At 45.1% G+C, this 20357-nt stretch overlaps 1 protein-coding gene across 1 annotated transcript in view; it reads left to right on the top strand.

Moving 5' to 3' along the window:
* The first annotated feature begins 3212 nt into the window (after positions 1–3212).
* ugcg (UDP-glucose ceramide glucosyltransferase) overlaps positions 3213–20357 on the top strand; it is a 47539-nt gene continuing 30394 nt past the window's right edge. The window contains exons 1-2 of the mRNA XM_072658572.1: positions 3213–3393; positions 16644–16785. Of these exons, the coding sequence (XP_072514673.1) occupies positions 3296–3393; positions 16644–16785 (240 nt within the window). The 5' untranslated portion in view covers positions 3213–3295. The remainder of the gene's footprint in view (positions 3394–16643; positions 16786–20357) is intronic.

Raw genomic sequence — 20357 nt, 5'->3', positions numbered from 1 at the left:
CCATGTCACAAAGCAAGAGTCGTCTCAGTAGATTCAGGATTATTCAGGGGATTCTCAGCATCTGCAGGATTTGCTTGACCAGACATGAAACACAATTCCAAAGGAATGTGTCCAACATCTTGTGGAATTCATGCCATGAAGACTTGAGGCTGTTTTTGAGGCCCTTGCTAGTATTAGTATAGTGTTCCTAATAAAGTGCTTTGTTGTGTATACAGAACTATGTTATGAAGGACTGTTTTTTAAAATGTGGACTCGTAAACACACATTTTCAAGCATTGCTTTGTCTGGTCAGTGAGCCTGTGTGCCTGTTTTTCTTGGGACGGCTTACATAACCTAACAGCAAACCCATCATTTAGAGACTGCAGCTTCCAACACATATTCTAATTCAGAAACTTTGGGGCGGGTGTGGCAGGACAGATAAAAAATAATCAACACGAGCAAGGCATGAATAAAACCAGATAAAGCTACTTCAACGTTTAAGAAGGTGACACCCGGAAACGTGAGGACACATCAATCTGCCTCTTTTAGGACCTAAAGCAAGAAAGAAATGTTGCACACTGTTAAGTAGAAGATCCTTGAGGAAATTGTGGAGGTTCTTTAGTTTGAAACTGTGGAGGTAAAGTGCTTTGAAAAGACTTTTAGAAGAAAGGGGTTACTTGAAGGTTCCCCAAAGCAAAACCCCATCCCAAACCCACCCATCCCAAACCCCATTCCAAACCCTCCTAATATCCAACCCCATCCCAAACCCCAACCCACCCAATATCTAAACCCATCATACACCCGACAAATATCCAAACTCTCCCCTTATCCAAACGCTTCCCAAACCCTTTCCATATTCAAATTCGTCATTTTTCCAAACCCATTCCAAACTCGGCCTGTATTCAATCTCATCTCGAACCCACCCAGTATTCAAACCAATCCCAAACCCGCCCAATATCCAACCCATCCCAAACCCGCTCAATATCCAACCCATCCTAAACCCGCCCAATATCCAACCCCATCTCAAACCCGCTCAATATCCAACCCATCCCAAACCCGCCCAATATTCAACCCCATCTCAAACCCGCCCAATATCCAACCCATCCTAAACCCGCCCAATATCCAACACATCCTAAACCCGCTCAATATCCAACCCATCCCAAACCCGCCCAATATCCAACCCATCCCAAACCCGCTCAATATCCAACCCATCCTAAACCCGCCCAATATCCAACCCCATCTCAAACCCGCTCAATATCCAACCCATCCCAAACCCGCCCAATATTCAACCCCATCTCAAACCCGCCCAATATCCAACCCATCCTAAACCCGCCCAATATCCAACCCATCCTAAACCCGCCCAATATCCAACCCCATCTCAAACCCGCTCAATATCCAACCCATCCCAAACCCGCCCAATATCCAACCCATCCCAAACCCGCTCAATATCCAACCCATCCTAAACCCGCCCAATATCCAACCCCATCTCAAACCCGCTCAATATCCAACCCATCCCAAACCCGCCCAATATTCAACCCCATCTCAAACCCGCCCAATATCCAACCCCATCCCACACCGCCCAATATCCAACACATCCTAAACCCGCCCAATATCCAACCCCATCTCAAACCCGCTCAATATCCAACCCATCCCAAACCCGCCCAATATTCAACCCCATCTCAAACCCGCCCAATATCCAACCCATCCTAAACCCGCCCAATATCCAACCCCATCTCAAACCCGCTCAATATCCAACCCATCCCAAACCCGCCCAATATCCAACCCATCCCAAACCCGCTCAATATCCAACCCATCCTAAACCCGCCCAATATCCAACCCCATCTCAAACCCGCCCAATATCTAACCCATCCCAAACCCGCCCAATATCCAACCCCATCTCAAACCCGCCCAATACTCAACCCCATCCCACACCGCCCAATATCCAACCCCATCCAATACCGCCCAATATCCAACCCCATCTCAAACCCGCCCAATATCCAACCCCATCCTATACCGCCCAATATCCAACCCACTCCCAAACCCGCCCAATATCCAACCCATCTCAAACCCGCCCAATATCCAACCCCATCCAATACCGCCCAATATCCAACCCCATCTCATACCGCCCAATATCCAACCCCATCTCAAACCCACCCAATATCCAACCCCATCCCTCACCGCCCAATATCCAACCCCATCCCACACCGCCCATTATCCAACCCACTCCCAAACCCACCCAATATCCAACCCCATCTCATACCGCCCATTATCCAACCCACTCCCAAACCCACCCAATATCCAACCCCATCCCACACCGCCCAATATCCAACCCCATCTCAAACCCGCCCAATATCCAACCCCATCCAATACCGCCCAATATCCAACCCCATCTCAAACCCGCCCAATATCCAACCCCATCCTATACCGCCCAATATCCAACCCACTCCCAAACCCGCCCAATATCCAACCCATCTCAAACCCGCCCAATATCCAACCCCATCTCAAACCCGCCCAATATCCAACCCCATCCAATACCGCCCAATATCCAACCCCATCTCAAACCCGCCCAATATCCAACCCCATCCAATACCGCCCAATATCCAACCCCATCTCAAACCCGCCCAATATCCAACCCATCTCAAACCCGCCCAATATCCAACCCCATCTCAAACCCGCCCAATATCCAACCCCATCCAATACCGCCCAATATCCAACCCCATCTCAAACCCACCCAATATCCAACCCCATCCCTCACCGCCCATTATCCAACCCACTCCCAAACCCACCCAATATCCAACCCAAACCTACCCAATATCCAAACCCTATCCCGAACCATCCCCATATCACAACTCTCCCCATTCTGTCCCCATATCCAAACTCTCCCTTAAACCATTCCCATACCTGCCCCATTTCCAAACACATCCTCAACCTGCCTTTTTCCCAAATGCACCCCAACATCCAAAAATTCCAACCTATCCCATTTCCAAGCCCACTCCTCATCAGCATTCTCCCCTTTATCCAAACCCACCCAACATGGTCCTTATCTACACCCTCTATCCAAACACAAACCTGAACGTATCCTGACCAAGGCTTTCTCAATCCCACCCCAACCTGATCCCAGACACGAACTCACCCAGCCCCCCAAACCAGCCAGCAGGCTCTCCTCCCCCCCCCCCTCCTCCCTCCCCCCCTCCCTCCCTCCCTCTCTCTCGCTCGCTCACACTCACAGTCAGACACACACTCCTCGCCGCATATCGCACACTCGCTCCCAGGGCCACAACACCGCCGTGTCTGTCACCACGTTCAGGGCACAGCCATGGCCCTGCTGGATCTTGCTATGCAGGCGTTCTCCATCTTCGGATTTCTCTTATTTATTGTCCTCTGGCTCATGCATTTCATGTCCATCATCTACGTGTAAGTACGACAAGCCTGCCTGCGGGTCTTTATGGGAATGCAGCGTTGACTCTGTTGGACTGGCCGTGTCATTCTCGGGTTTCTCGTTGCAGCAGTGAGACCCGGAGAGGACTCGAGCAGAACCGGCAGGGTCTGGGGTTCAGCCCCAGTGGCAGTGGCAGGGGCAGGGGCTGTGGCAGGGGCAGGGGCAGTGGCAGGGGCTAGCTGGGGAGCTAACAGCTACGTTAAGAGTCATTCTTCTGAGATTCTACACCTAACTCCTATATTAAATACATATTTTCTCTCTTTTACACTTTACAGTTTAATCGCTGTAGCCGGAGTGAGCGAGCTAGTCTTTAAAGGGGCGCCTATTAGCGTTAGCGCCTCATTTTACGTTAGCTATAATAGCTATCCTAGCTAACCTAGCTATCTAGATAAGTAGGTCCGGCTTTCTTTCGTTTTTGAGGTCTGGAGATATTTTTAAGCACTTTCTGAAAGTCGTCCTTCATAAACTGGGTTTCATTTCCGTCCGGGCGGTAATAGCTGGCTATAAGGTCTCGTCTCTCGGCTTGTTTAGCTGGAAGGAAGCGAGCTAGTGCCTCTCTGTGCGACGGGCTGGAAAGGTGCTTGTTTTTTATGGCAGTCGGTCGTTTTTGTGGCTTGTGGTCATGAATTACGACCCTTTCGGGGTTTTAACCTCTTAATCTTCGTGTTATTATGTTAAAGAAGAGGAGTTTCGCTTCGCTGTTGGGCATATTTGTGTGGATCGAGCCGGTCTGTCCTGCTGCGGTGTGAAGAAATCATATGACTGGATTAATGCAGCTGAGCTAAGCAGAGAGTTCAGGTGACAGGAGCACCTTGTGTCATTTGTAGGGCAGGAAACGACTATTGTAAGTCTGTGTGAGTGTGTGTGTGTTTGAATGAATATATATGTATGTATGTAAGCAAGCCAGCCAGCAACTCCTCCTCCTCCTCCTCCTCCTCCTCTTCCTCCACACCTCTTTGTGCAGATCATGTGAGCTGAGTCTGTCTTACCTTGCCTGTAAATGACAGAACCCTTCATAGACTGTCTGTGTATTATCACACACTCGGCTCGTCTCGTCTCGTCTCAGCTCATCTCGTCTCATATCGTCTCGTCTCGTCTCGTCTCGTCTCATGGCCGCTGCTGGACTTGGGCTTGTTGCCCTCACTGATGAAACTTGAAGGCCCTGGAAGCCAAGCTTTCAGAAGTACCTCTACTGCAGTATCTCATATACATCCACTAACATGTCTTACCTTGCCTGTAAATGACAGAACCCTTCATAGACTGTCTGTGTATTATCACACACTAGGCTCGGCTTGTCTCGGCTCAGCTCAGCTCAGCTCAGCTCGTCTCAGCTCGGCTCGTCTCATGGCCGCTGCTGGACTTGGGCTTGTTCCCCTTACTGATGAAACTTGAAGGCCCTGGAAGCCAAGCTTTCAGAAGTGCCTCTACTGCAGTATCTCATATACATCCACTAACATGTCTTACCTTGCCTGTAAATGACAGAACCCTTCATAGACTGTCTGTGTATTATCACACACTAGGCTCGTCTCGTCTCAGCTCAGCTCGTCTCGTCTCGTCTCATGGCCGCTGCTGGACTTGGGCTTGTTGCTCTCACTGATGAAACTTGAAGGCCCTGGAAGCCAAGCTTTCAGAAGTACCTCTACTGCAGTATTTCATATACAGCGAATAAAAGCTCAGAAGGCCTCAGTCTGGCCTTTCCAATCAGAGCGTAAATATGCAGAGATGTGACGGGACAAGGTCAAGCAGTCCAGTAAGTCGGACTCGCTGTCGTGTCCCGGCCTCGCGCCTCCTGGCAGTGGTCACGCTTTTCTAGTTAGTTGGTGTCTTTGCCAGTCCGGATTGCAGTTTCCTCATCGAATGAGTGGAAAAGTCCTAGAAGAAACCTCCTCTTTGGCCTCCTGTAGTTGTCCTGGAGTCCACCGTGGTGCAGTAGGACCTTCTCCAGTTCAAGTTCAGAATGTTAGTGGAGGGAACCTCCTCCTTTGCCTCTGTGGTAGCACCCTGGGGTAAGCTACTAGAAGGTCCGTTAGACAGGAATCCCACAGAAACTGGAATTCTATCTGCAGATTGTTATAATAATAATAATAATAATAATTACTATTATTATTAATATTATTATTATATTGATTGGCATCCCACGTATGTTTTGGTTTGACTGCATTGCTAGCCCTTTGTATTGCATATTGTGTCTCTGTAACCCTCAGAATCAACATCAGCAGAAATGCGCATGGAAAATAAGAGGAAATTGGACTTTACCTACAGTTCCCCAAATCAGGGGGGGGGGGGTCTATTGTCTTCCTTCATGTATTGTCTGCCCACCATCAACACAGTTCCCAAATTGGTGTGTCAATAGCAGTACTACTACAGTTCCTTTAGATAAGGGTTAGACCAGCTGCCTACACCTTCTTGATTGGTGGAGTCAGCATCACTTTAAACACTCTCTCTACCAGGTAAGATGATCTTAAGACTGAGGGCCAGTATGCTGCTATATGAGGGTCTCTAGCCCATCGTTCCAGTGAGCACAGTTCTTCCACTGCTCCACAGCTCAATGCTGGGGGCTTTTTACCCCTCTAGCCCACACCTGGAGATTAGTTCATGATGTTTATCTGCTCCGGAGAGTCCTATTCTATTGGCGGTACCTCTCTACTGGGACTAGACTAAGACTAAGCTGTGTGTGCATTGTCAAGTCTAAAGTAGCTGAATGCATTCATTAGAACGGGTGTCCACAAGCATTTGCAGATGCAGTGTGTGGGTAGGACCACTGCCTTTACTAAAGAACCCCTAAAGAACCACTGAAGAACCACTGAAGAACCCTGAAGAAGAATGTAATGTAATGTAATGTGCTGAAACTGCATCAGGAAAGCTGGTGAGTCCACAGTTTATGTATGTGCGGTGGACGAATAATTGCTGTCTAGCTTCCCAGACTCTGCTTGCTCGGTAATGATACTGTAGTCTGTGATGACTAAGTGAGTTTGTAACCTTCTGCTCCTCTGTGCTGCATGCATGACCTCGAAACAGCGATGTATTGTTAATGTTGGAGTAGGTCTTGCTTTCCCTACGACTAATCGCTTCATCAAAAAACGCTCCTGACGTATTTCCTTTAAAAGCCTGCACACGAGACGTTGGCAGCTGCTGAGCGCTGGCTTTTTTATGTAGGAAAGAAAGGTCTTCCTAAAATCAGAAGAAGCTCATTATTTTTGTGGGTCGACAAACCTGTAGAACAGGGGTCGTCATCACGAACAGCCCTGGAGGGCTGGTGTCCAGCAGAGTTCAGTAATTTTCCTACTTGAACACACTTGGTTCTGCTCATTACCCCGTTTAGTGAGTGTTTCTGAAGAACAGTGACCAAGAGATTGCTCTTGTTTCTAGGCCATCAGGGACCAGACTGGACGACCCCTGCTGTAGAACTGTAAAACGGATGTACTGTATTTACTGTATGTCCACAGAACAGTCATTAGGTCATTGAAGGACTTGAGAGAGCACAGGCACGGGTCATTCCTGTGATCCACACTGGGGGCTTTCTCTGGCCACATCACCCCACGTGCTTGGTCATGCCTTCCCTGCTGCTGGCACGCTTTCCACCTCCCGGGTTGCTCACGAGGTCAGTCGCGTCGCTCGGGTGCTAAATGCTTCTTTATGAAGCTGTGCTTGTTGTGGGTTTGTTTAGCTAACAAGGCCGTCCAGGAACTGAGGCGCAGCATATGTGGACAACAGCAGGCCACTTGTTGGCCATTGGTGGTGGTGGGCAGGGGCCTCCGTATTCTGTCATCAACAAGCTTAATAAATTAATGTCTACGAACAGCATACCAGAGGGTACTTGGACGCGGCGCTCCAGGAAGGCTTATTGGATCATAATGCAGCCTCTGTGATTGGAGTCGGGAGCAGGTTTACCTCACTAAGGCTGAAAAGGAGAGGAAGGAAGGGGATCTCAGACTCTGCACTCAAGTCCTGAAGACCTGGCCAGACGTGTGCTAGAGAGTCGAGTGTGAAGTGTGTCCTGCATGACCTGAGCCTAGTTGGCAGCTTCGGTCACATACAGTATGTGCTTCCAGAAGATCACCTTTCTGGGGTGTGTGTGTGTGTGTGTGTTTATCTGGCAAGGCTTTTACTTCCCCCTGGGTTGTCAGAAGCTGTGCCTTGGCTTGCTTACCTGGACAACCAAGCTGGTGAAGCCGATGCTTCATATTATGAATATTAACCAGCGTAATGCTAATGTTATGATCTATATTGCTGCATATGGTAATTGGGATTTTCGGAAATCCCCACAGAGTCCAAATTAATCATGCAGGGTCAGAAATTTGCATACTGTACACCTAGTATTTAATTAAATGGGACTCTGCAAGGGCCGTTCCAAAAACTGAATGAATGTTAGCTTGCCTACTCCATACCACAGCCATCATTGGTGTTTGTTTGGGGTCACCGTCCTGTTGGAGCACCCAATTCAAGTTGAGTCCGACTGTCTAGTGGTTGGTTTGAGGTTATTCTGAAGAATTCTGAGGTAGTCTTCCTCCTTCATTTTTCCATCCGCTCTGTGCAATATACCCAGCAAAACAGCCTCAGAGCTTAATGCTTCCACCACCATGCTTAACAGTTGGTAGAGTGTCCTGTACTCCTTCAAACATTCCTCTGGTCATAGTAGCCAAATAATTCAGTAGTAAAAAAAAAAGGAAAAGTGTTGAAGTTTTGTTTTGTAAAATTCATTAACAAACAGGCAATGAAAAATGTAATTAAAATACTACCAGTAACGTCCCTCCACTTGACAAGATGCGGAAAAGCGTCCAGATAGACAGGCAGCCTCAATGCCAGACATAAAGTCTGCATCTGTTTTATCTGCAAAATAAGGGCCGTAACATACTCAGTATTAAATGCACTGTAATCCCAAGTCACGTTTGTTTTGATCTCAGGTTTTGATGTTTATGATGTTCGATCCGAACACGTCAGGTCAGCTGAATGTCTGGGAGAGCATCAAGACTAGCCTGTGAAGTCTGAAAATGTTTAGATCTGCGGGAAAGGTCATCCTCATGGGTGGTTTAGGTTTAACCACATGGATTTTTTTTGTGTGACGGGGTGGTTTAGGTTCACCCACGTGGTTTATGAATGAACAATGTCGAATGCGAGTTCTGGGAAATTGGGATCTCCCAGCCAAATTGAATGTAGTGATGTTAGCTGTGTGTTAGGTGTGTGTTAGGCTGATTTATGGGTAGTGTAGTCGAAGTTCAGTATAGCAGGTCCGATTTGCTGAGCCAGGATGAAAGCTTTGATAAGATAAACTCCAACATGCTATTAAAAAGATTTATGGCTGCTTGGATTGATCCTTAATCATATATTTTTTCAGTTTTATCACTATATTAAGGTCGTATTTTATTAGACAGGGTCACAGTGTTATAAAAGCTGTGGCCAATCAATTGTGCTAGGGGGCTTAACTCTGCTTCACAGTGCCCACCTTGGGAGATGGATCCATCTAGAGGGGTCTGAGATCGATTAATGTGTTCACATTTGTAAAAGAACCCGTGAATCAACATTTTTGTGTCTTGAGATCCCTTGAAAGACTGAAAGTATGAAATGTCCTTTTGACCACATCACCCCACGTGCTTGGTCATGCCCCTGCAGCCAGCGAAATTTTCATTTCCTCCTCTGTTAAAAAAAGCTTATTTTGAAGCTTGGTGGTTCTGGTTCTGATACTGAATCGTGAATCAAGTTAAATTGAATTGCAGATGGAATGTAGTAGGGATGCACCGATCCGATACAAGGATTGGATATCGGTCCTGATACTAACAAAATTAGCTGGCTCGGGTATCGGATAATTAGTCTGGTCCAAAGGACCGATCCATTCATGGAAGCCGATTCTCATACCGTCGCTATTCTAGGCTTCATAACTTAGAATCAGGGTAACCTACAGTCATCATACACAGATCATAGCAAACAGCAAGACCCCACCTATCTAACCAGCCTGGTGCCCTCGACCTGTCATCAACTATCAGCGAGTAATCCAGCTCATCGTCCATAGAGGGAGAACCAAGATGGGAGGAGCTGCTCGCTCCTCTTTAGTCTCATAGATTTCAACAAAGCCCAGACAACACTGTGGCGAGGTCCAGCACATTTATTGATTTTTAGTGACCAATAAACAGAAATTGGGTTCATTTCTGTCTGTTTATTTGTTATAGTTTGTTTTACGAAGTTAGTAACGTATTGATCAAGTCAATCCTGATGCCTTAAGTCTCTCAGGTATGTCTCAGGTATATGGGTATCGGTATTTGTTTTGGAAACAGAAAAGGTTAAATCGGTGCGTCCCTAGAGTGTAGTGTCTCAGACCTGTAAAATAATTCACTTTTGTTGGATTATATGAACACTGATTCAGAAAATCACACCCAAATCCTGGACTTTTTAGCTGGATACCTCAACTTTATCTACAAATGTGAATGGTTAAGTTTCCAGGTAAATATGCTGGTGTGAACAGCATCACTCGGGACTGTAATCAGTCAAGATGAGTCACAGCACGTAGTTAAGTGAAATAAAGTGATTCTGTTAACAGTAGCTGGTTTTATGGCCTAGCGATTCAAATTTGAATTTGGTTCTGATTCGGATATTGAATCATAAAGCCTGTATTTTGAATCTGATTTCTTTTGTTTGATTATATGAACACTTAGATTCAGTAAACCACTCAGAAAAGCTCCCACTCAAATCCCAGACCTTTTACTGCATCAGCTCCATCTGGATTCTGACTACGGCTTGTGTTTACATTTACCCCCTTTCCATTCAAATTCCCAAGTAAACGTGCTTGTGTGAAAGTGATGTAGACGATCACACACACAGTTGAGTGAAGTCCTTCTGTTCACAGTAGCTGATTTTAAAACAGTTGGTTCTGATTCTGATATTGAATCATGAACCCCAAATTGTGAATCACATTGAATCAGATTGAATAGTGAATGGAGTATAGAGTCACAGACCTACAGAACATTCGCTTTTGTTGGATTAATTGATCAAGATGATTGCAGCAGATGGTTAAAAAAGACTGCGATTGGTTGGAGGGCTAATTTGCATTTTGCAGCATCTTGCAATACCATTATTTGCAAAAGCACATATAATGATAATTATCATAACCACAACCGCTATGTTTTGCAGCCTTGCTGCACAGCATTTCATTCCACTTTCAGTCAGAGCTTTTAATGGTGCAGGAAAGTGAAGAAGGGCGATGTTGCCCCTCATACTAAATAGAGCGTAAGAGCGACGCGTCCAGCTGAGAAATCCTCATATGAACTACAGCCCCTTTACCGTCACTTTAGAAAAGCCCAGCTGCCTGTGGTTAGCAGGGTTACGCCCAGGTTTGTATTTAAGTGCAAAGCCAGTGCTGTATTTTTATATATAGGTTGGGGAGGGTGACGAGTTCACCAGAAGACTGTGACTGAGTTAATGTGTGTGCATGTTCATTGTCTTGCTCGCATGTTCATATCAGACCTTCTTCATTCCTGAGAGGATGATAAGCCCTGTTGTTGTTTGACATTCATGAACAGAAATGACTCCGGTGGCTTGGACAGCACACGGGTCCCATAGCGATCAAGATAAGCTGACAGCCAGAACGTCTTTAAGGAACGCTCTTGTCTGGTTTCGGTATGACTGCACAGTGTAGCCTTTGTTAATCTTACTGTGATCGTATTGGTCTTTACAATATTGCGGTTGGTGTAGTGGATAACACCACTGCCTTCTGCAGGACAGACTTGGGGTTCCATTTCTCGAATTTCTAGAATCTCACAGCTCTAGAAAGCCGTGACAACTATTCACGCTGTTCCAGAAAGCCATCACGAACATACACGCTGTTCCAGAAAGCCATCACAAGCATACACGCTGTTCCAGAAAGCCATCACGAACATACACGCTGTTCCAGAAAGCCATCACGAACATACACGCTGTTCCAGAAAGCCATCACGAACATACACGCTGTTCCAGAAAGCCATCACAAGCATACACGCTGTTCCAGAAAGCCATCACAAGCATACACGCTGTTCCAGAAAGCCATCACGAGCATTCGTGCTGTTCCAGAATGCCATCACGAACATACACGCTGTTCCAGAAAGCCATCACGAACATACACGCTGTTCCAGAAAGCCATCACAAGCATACACGCTGTTCCAGAAAGCCATCACAAGCATACACGCTGTTCCAGAAAGCCATCACGAACATACACGCTGTTCCAGAAAGCCATCACGAGCATACACGCTGTTCCAGAAAGCCATCACGAGCATTCGCGCTGTTCCAGAATGCCATCACGAGCATTCGCGCTGTTCCAGAAAGCCATCACGAGCATTCGCGCTGTTCCAGAAAGCCATCACGAGCATTCGCGCTGTTCCAGAATGCCATCACGAGCATTCGCGCTGTTCCAGAATGCCATCACGAGCATTCGCGCTGTTCCAGAAAGCCATCACGAGCATTCGCGCTGTTCCAGAATGCCACCACGAGCATTCGCGCTGTTCCAGAATGCCACCACGAGCATTCGCGCTGTTCCAGAATGCCACCACGAGCATTTGCTCTGTCCCAGAATGCCATCACAACTATTTATGCGGTTCTAGAATGCCATCACAACCACAACTATTCACACTTTCGCGCTGTTCTTGAACGTTGCGAGAACCATTCACACTGTTCTAGAATGCTTTCACAACCTCAGTCACACTGTTGTCAGTGTTCACCCCTCAACCCCTCACTTTTCTAGAACGCTATTCATTTGAATGGTTCTAGCTTGTAGAACGTTCTGTTTACGCCGGTTCTTTCGGTTCATCAGCTCTGCTTTGAAGCGGATGGTGAAGTTAGTTGGTGTTTGCTGGATCTATGCCCTCTGGCCTTAACGGATACAGCAGCTCTCAAGACCGGTCTGCTCTTCCTGCTCAGCGCTGGCCAGATGGGACAGAGTCCAGATCCTTCCCAGACGCTGGGCCAAAAACAGATAAATGGGAAATGGTGAGGAGGAGCTGACGAAGGGATAGAAGGGTGGGAGGGTCACATCAGGAAGTCTTAAATGCCTTCTCTAGAGCACTTTACCCTCCGCTGTCGCTGAAGCCCATTAGTCTTCTCTGTTTTCCTCTTTTCTGCTCATTTATCCAGAGTTATTTTGGTATGAACAGAGCCAGCTGGAGCTACTCTCCTCAGACCAAGAGCTTTTATTACCAGCAAGTTCCTCGCCGATGAAAAGACTCCTCAAAGGCTGAACGTTAATGCCAGTGATCAGATGAAGCCCTCCGTGTAGCAGAAGCGTAGCAGAGCATATGGTGGCGGTAAATGGAAGCGCTGAGACTGTAGTGGAGCAGAATCGGTGGTTATTAATGGAGACCGTAGCAAAAGGTGAATGCTTTCTTTGGAGGCTTTATAGTACAGGGCCTTCTCAAAGTAGTAGTGAGCTGTTAGAGCAACCATCAAGCTTCTAAAATAAAAGGAAAAATGGGCAAGCAAAAGAATCTGAGACCCTTTGACAAGAACCAAACTGTGATGTTCTAGACGCCTGGGTCAGAACATCTCCACCAAAACATTGGGCAGGTCTTGTGGCTTGTTTCCGGTATGCAGCGGTCAGTATCTGCCAAAGGTGCTCCAACCCAGTAGGACTACTGTAAGCAACAGGGTCATGGGCTCCTCTTACTTACTCATGAGATCCATGCAGGCCCCACCACAACCCACAACTGGCAAGACTTTAAGGATCTGCTGCTGATGTTTAGGTGCCAGAGAGCACAGAAGGCCTTCAGAGGTCTTGTGGAGTCCATGCCTCAAATGGCCAGATCTGTTGTGGCAGCACAAGCGGGACGTACTTAGTATTGGGCAGATGGTACTAATGTTATGGCTGATTATTGGATTTCCACCTTTAGTGGGTTGTTTAAAGGGCCCCTATTAGGATCTTTAAGACAGTGTAAACTGGTTTTAGAACACTTCCAAGTCCAAATGATCAGAAAATGAAAGGTTTTTTTTTTGTTGGTGATGTCAGGTTTTGTTTACATAATGTATATCTATCTATTGTGGGTTGTTTAAAGAACCCATATTAAACTTTTTTCCAAAAGAATTTGTTTGTAAACAAGATTCGGAACGTACCATTCCTTTTTTTAATTAATTAATTAATTTATTAATTTATTTATTTTTTGTCCATGTTTTTTCCGTGACTGCAAAAACAGATCAACATATGTACTCATTGAATATCCTTCTGTTCCTTCAGTGATTTTAAGCTGTATTTCATCAAAGGCCTTTTAGTACAAGAGCGCCATTTTATTAAGGAAAAATCTTAAAATACTGGATTGTTTACAGGACCTGCATCAAGCTTTTTCAGAATGTACTGCTCCTTCTTTTAGTCCAAGTAACTAAGCAAAGAAAACGGCTAGTTATGAAATTGCTAAAACCTTTTTGCACAATTAATAGCCATGTGCTGTCTTTTTTAATGTCTACCATATATATATATATATATATATATGTGTGTGTATGTGTAGTGTGTATGTGTGTGTGTGTGTGTATATATATATATATATATATATATATATATATATATAGCAGTCCAGCCTGAAGCATGACTTATGGCTTCAATATAAACGGTAGATGAAACAAATAAAAACAAATAAAAATTAATATATATATATATATATATATTTTTTTTTTTTTTTTTTTTTTTTCCTTCTTTTTTTCCATTTACCATTCATATTGAAGCCATAAGTCATGCTTCAGGCTGGACTGCTTATTATTTATATGTGTATATATGTGTATGTTATTTATGTGTGTATATCTCCTTATGTTTGTGTGTGTGTGTGTGTATGTAAGTATATGTAAAGTCACAGTAACAAAGTTTAATTCCTGTTTAATATGTTTTAAAAATAACTATAAAATCTATAAAAATGTATATGGGCCCTTTAATAAACGCTTATGTAGAACTTCTGTGTATTTTAAAAGGCAAGATAACAAGATCTCAGGCCAAAACTGAGAGGCTTGGTGAAACTAGATCTGCAGCCCAACCAGTCGGGTCACCTCGTCTCTGACAGGTGTATGATATTGATTAAGTGTGGGTTATTTCAGTTGTGTACATGTGTGTGTGTGTGTGTACGTGTGTGTGTGTACGTGTGTGTGTGTGTACGTGTGTGTGTGTGTACGTGTGTGTGTGTGTACGTGTGTGTGTACGTGTGTGTGTACGTGTGTGTGTGTACATGTAGGGGTGGGTGTCGGGGTGGTTAGGAATGTGTGATGCAGATGGAAAATGTAAGTCAGTCAGTTCACACTAAGGTTGACTGACGCTACTGGTTCTCTTGCGCTTCTCGTCAGAACTGATGTTCATGCGGCTGCAGATCTGCCCAGCTGTGCTAGCCTGCGGTCAGAGAGCCTCTTCTCTTCACCTTCTTCACTCAGTCCTTTGCTCATGTCGTTTTGTGAACAATTCGATCAACATGATTAACCTCTGATTCCTGGTGCGGTCCATCAGTCCATGTGCTTCTTTAGGTTACAGCAGTAGATGTTAGGTCACCAGTCCCCAAACCGGTGCTTTAGTACATATGATGACCTACTTTAGTTTATATAGACAAGAAGAAACTTCGGTAGAGCTGAAAGCCATGGCGGTCATTTAGATTCCAAAAATAATTTTGGCTTCCCTACATATTCGAACCCAATAACTACAGGTTTTGACGCATTTTTAATCCGGATGAGATTGGTGACCATCTGAGTCCAGTGTTTCTTAGCAATGTTAGCCTAGCATCTTCAGATTTCAAACATCTGCACTATAACGTACTATTTTAAGCTTGATTCATCACACACTGTATGTCCAAATGTTTGCAGCTGGTCTAGTCCCTGCAGAGAAGTACTTCCAATAGAATAGGACTCTCTGGAGCAGATCAACATGAACCTATTGGCACCATGCTGCCTAATGCCAGGTGTGGGCGAGAGAGGGTATAAGCCCTCCCTTTTTTAATACTCTTAATTTCGGAAGAATGAGCAGGTGTCCCAATACTTATGTCTAAAACGTTTTTCTTGTTTTGCTCACCTCTGATTTAAAAAATAAATAAATAAAAATTTTACGTCACCAAGGTACAAAGGGGAGGGGTGGATGATCATCACTCCCACCTGTCATCTACTGGAAACAATGCTCAGTTCACCCTCCAACGAATCCAGATCAGCGGCCTAGTTTCCATAAATGACTCTTATTTCAGAAAAGTGCGAGGAGTACGATTTTTGCATGACATGTGCTCTTTAAAATCCAAGCAGTGGCCAATAAATGTGATCTGAGCAAACTAGCGGGCTGACACACACACACACACACACACACAGTCAGTGACTGTATTGTGGATGGTTGATTCGAAATCCATAGGAAAAACTTCTGCAAGACGGATCGATAACTAGAGCTGATTACATGCAACAAGGACTATATACACTAAAGGGACAAAAGTATTGGGACACTTACTTGCTCATTCATTGTTTCTTCTAAATTCAAGGGTATTAAAAAGAGTTTATCCTGCATCTGGCATTATGCAGTATGGTGCCAATGGGTTGATGTTTGTCTGCACCAAAAAGTCCTATTGTATTGGCAGTACTTCTCTGTTCTCTACAGGGCCTAGACAAGCTGTGTTTGGGTGTGTTTGCGCATCTGCGTCAGCAATGGGTGCAACTTTAGCTTAAAGTAGCTGAATGCATTTATTAGAAGGGGTGTCCACAAACATTTGGATATGTAGTGTATTATTGCTGGACTACAATAATGCAAAACTGCAGCTTTCGTAACTCTCAGTGGAAGTCAGCGTAGAAAAGATTTTCCAAGTCATTTTGGAGCGTTTCTATTGGTCCGTTCATCATTGGTTGCATGTAAAGAATCACTGCCAGAATCACATGATGTCAAAAAAGGAACTGTTCTGCCAGCAGTTGCCAGCAGTTCTGGCAGCAGTGTGAATTCAGTCCTCTGATTTGAGCCAATTAAATGTAAATAAAGGGATAGTTTATGTGTTTAGGTGCTATAACACCTTTATAATAATCACATGGTTATGATGTACTCGATGCTCGACCAATAGGGGCGTTTCTGGTTTTAAACAGTAGTATCAGCACTCATTTTCCATTTGTTTGCTTGCTTATTGATTGATTGATTGATTGATGTGTTTACCTTAGCATTTTTACCAACTTACTTATTAATTATTATAGCCTCTGTCCTGACCATGGGACCCCATGCTGTATTAACTAAGGTGTGCTGGCCTTCGCTAAGCTTCACTAAAGACTCCTGTTCTTCCCTTTTTTGCAGCCGCTTGCATCTCAATAAGAAGACGACTGATAAGCAGCCATACAGCAAACTTGCCGGGGTCTCGCTGCTGAAGCCACTGAAAGGAGTGGATCCCAATCTAGTAAATAACCTCGAGACATTCTTCGAGCTGGACTACCCAAAGGTACGGTCACCAACAGTACACTTCACTGAGCCGCAGGCCGTTCAGAGGGAAGCTTGTCCAATGTCGGCCTGTACTGTGGACCCTATGTCATATCCTACAACGTAGCCTGATGTAGTAGATCAAGGAAGTCAGTCACAGTGGTACAGCAACCCCATCGCCAGCTACTGTTTTGACGGTGCAATTGCACAGCGGCCTAGGCCACCTGCGCCCGCTGTGCTGCGCATAGACAGAACACAGAACTGAACCTGAGTGTTTATGGTTAGCCCGTATGTTTATTGCTGCTTTACAGGACGCCCACGCATTTTAAATGTTAGCTAGTCTAAGCCTGCATTATTTCCCCATCAGCTTGTTTCAACTGGACGCACATATTTGCCCTATTTGTGGTTCTTGGATTAGACCACGGCAACCTGCCACCCTCTCAGCTCCGCTACAGCAGAGGGATTTGTATGGAGCTGAAGTTGAGCCCTCTCCCACTGTCACTCTACTGGGCGTTCCTCAGAGGACAGGTTAAACTGTGCCCAAGCAAACAACATTAATGATGTTCCCAGTGTTCTGTGACTCATTGTTGCTGGGTTACAAAAGAGGAGATTAAGCGGCAGTATCGCTTGGCTCTGAATGTTGTAATATATTGGGTACCACCCTTTGGCATAGCATGTGCGCCTGCTATGTATGGCTTGTTGTGGAAGTGGTGTAGCTGGATATTTATAGATATATTATAATGTAAATTTGTTGAATGTCGATGTCCATCAATTGCTGTGTGCTTTAGGACACTTTGAGATACAAGTCTTAAGAAGTAGTAAGTCCTGGACGTGTCAAAATTTATTGCATTTATTGAGTATTTGAACTTGATTTAGATGTATAAATGTAAAGTATGTGACTTCGGTTGGGGAGAGAGCCTATTTACCACCCTGTTACTATGCCATGCTGATTTTCCTATAAGAAAGGATAAGCCCTTTCTTTTATTGACTGGTTTATAAAGGCTCAGAGAAGCCACTTATTGTAGCGTAGTTTTAACACTGTATCAAATACACTGGAATCATTTCTGATAGTCTTACCGGGCAGCACTGCGGTCCTCTAGTGCAGTGAGCTGTTAGCAAGCTGGAGAAATTGTGGCCAGGTTAGCTTTTAGCCTAGCCCCCACTTGCTCCCCCTGAGGGTGAGAATAAGCCGGTGCTTTCCCTTCAGATGTGTGTTTAGCTCCTGTTCGGTTTAGCTGAGATAGCGGACAATGGGCAGAAGAGTTGGTAAACGCCACTCAGCTAGTGTGAGCTTTTAGCTTAGCATAGATCCCAGGTGATGAGCTGCTCTCCAGTATCAACAACACCATATTCTCCCTTACTGTTTCAGCAGCTGTGACTCGAGCTCTCTCAAGTGGGCGGGGTTTATGTCTATTTTGTGGGTGTAAATTAGACGAGTTAAGACTGTGATGTAACAGTTTTGGGGTTTTGGAATTGACCCGGTTTCCAGCTCTGTTTAGGTTCTGCCGATGTTCTTTTAAAGGAGGTACAGCAGTGTTTTGAGGTCCACGGTTTGTCTTCCTTTAGCATATAGTAGCAGCTACTACCCTAAGTATTATCTGAAACCGTGATGTAGTTGAAATAAAAGCAAATATTGCAATTCATCAACGTTGCCCAGCACTTCTCCCATGTTTTGTGAATGCAACAGCCTGAGGAACCGTTCATTAGGAAACCCCCCATTAAGAAACAGTGCTCTTTCTGCTGTTACTGTTGGTGTCACTGGTGTCAGATGTCGACAGAAATGTTCTTGAAACGTCTCAAAAACATGGTGTGAGACCTGATTTCGCAAACATTCCCACACTGCTGTAAGGTGCTAGGCTGTTGCTGAGGGTGTTGTATTGCAGGCAGGACCCGTTCATTACTTGCTGTTTGAGCAATGTTGTGGGAGTGTTCACCGTTATTGCGGGAGACTCTTCTGGTATGCGAGAGCATTGCGGTTATAGAGCTGCAAGGTGGGTCCAAACCACAGTGTTCACGTGGAGTCTTGCCTACAATGCCACAGCTGATGTTGCTTTGCCTTTTTGTGCATTTGAATAGGTGCAATGTAGAAGATTTCCCTTGCAAATGCATTTGTTCGCTTATCTGACTCCAAAGCACGCCAGGGGCTTGTCCACTTGCCCATTTTGAAGGACACCAATAAATAGGTGTAGTCGTATGTATGTGGCACGGTTGTAGAAACCAAGGGCAAATTGCCCCAGTGAACACACAACCTATGGCAGAAAAATGCCCCCCAATATAGTATGTAGAAAGTGTTGCGTACACACACACACACACACACACACACACACACAGCTTGTCTACTCCCTGTAGTGTAGAACAATTGTCCATAGAACAGGACAATGCTGGATGAGCAGGTGTCTATAAACCTTTGGACATGTCATTATATACACTATGTCCAAATGTATGTGGACATAATGAATGCATTCAGCTACTTGAAGTTTGCACCCATTACTGACACACTTGTCTAGTCCCTTTAGAGAAGTACTGCCAATAGAATAGGACTCTCAGGAGCAGATTAACATAAAGCTATTGACCCTGTGCCTAATGTCTGGCCTGGGCTAGAGGGGTATAAAGCCCCCCAGCATTGAGCTGTGGAGCAGTGGAAGAACTGTGTTCTCTGGAACGATGGTTGGTGCTCCACCCAGTGCTTTTGGAAAGAGCAACATCCTGACCTCGCAAATGCTCTTTTTTTTCACTGAATGCCATCAAATCCTCACACCAATGCTGTAGTAGAAAATCGAGTAGAATGCCTTCTTTCCTGGACCTTAGAGACAGTTACTCCAACAAAATTGAGGAGAACCTCTTGTATACCCTCGATTTCAAAAGAAACAATGAAAGAGCAGGTGTCCCAATACTTTTGTCCACGTCGTGTGTATGCACGTGTGACGGGTTAAGGATGTTTGTGTCCTATTTTGGGCTTAAAATGTCACAACAAAGAAACCCCTAAGTTGTATACACCCTTCAGAATAGCCGTTAATGTAGCTCAGTGCTTATTGCAGAGTAGACAGAGGACTGCGAGGCTGAGTCTTTAGAGACTGCGTATTTATCTCCCCAGCTTAAGATCTGAGCCACCTAATTACAGTGCAGCTGTGAGACGGTTTCTGTTTTTAATTGCATCACAAGACTGTGGGTTTGTGGATGATACTCATCTGATGAGCAGCGTTGGCAGGTGCGAGGACTACCTGCCATCATAGAAGCTCTTTGAAAAACACCCGTGCTTTAGAAATGTGGTGCGAATAGACGTGAAATCTTATCGGTTTGTCTAACCTTTGCAATCAGCAGGAAGTGTGGAGGAGAGAGTCATCGTAAACTGCCAATGAGTCACTTTTTATTTTATTTTATTTTTTTTTTTGCACAAGACATGTCACCTGTGAGGGTGGATGATGGGTGGAGGAATGAACAGTTGATTGAATTCTGGCACCACCTGTACCAGAGCACGGCCCTTCCTCTGTTGTATCGTCAGAGGGTGTTCTGGAACATGTTTTTCCAGTCGTTACACTGGTTATAATGCAACATACTGCAGCCTATCCCAACGTTTTCCTTTTCTCTCCTCGC

Source organism: Salminus brasiliensis, chromosome 16, assembly GCF_030463535.1.
Source record: "Salminus brasiliensis chromosome 16, fSalBra1.hap2, whole genome shotgun sequence".
NCBI lineage: Eukaryota > Metazoa > Chordata > Actinopteri > Characiformes > Bryconidae > Salminus > Salminus brasiliensis.
Note: the sequence above shows the minus strand (reverse complement) of the source record. Positions and strands in the feature narration are given on the sequence as shown.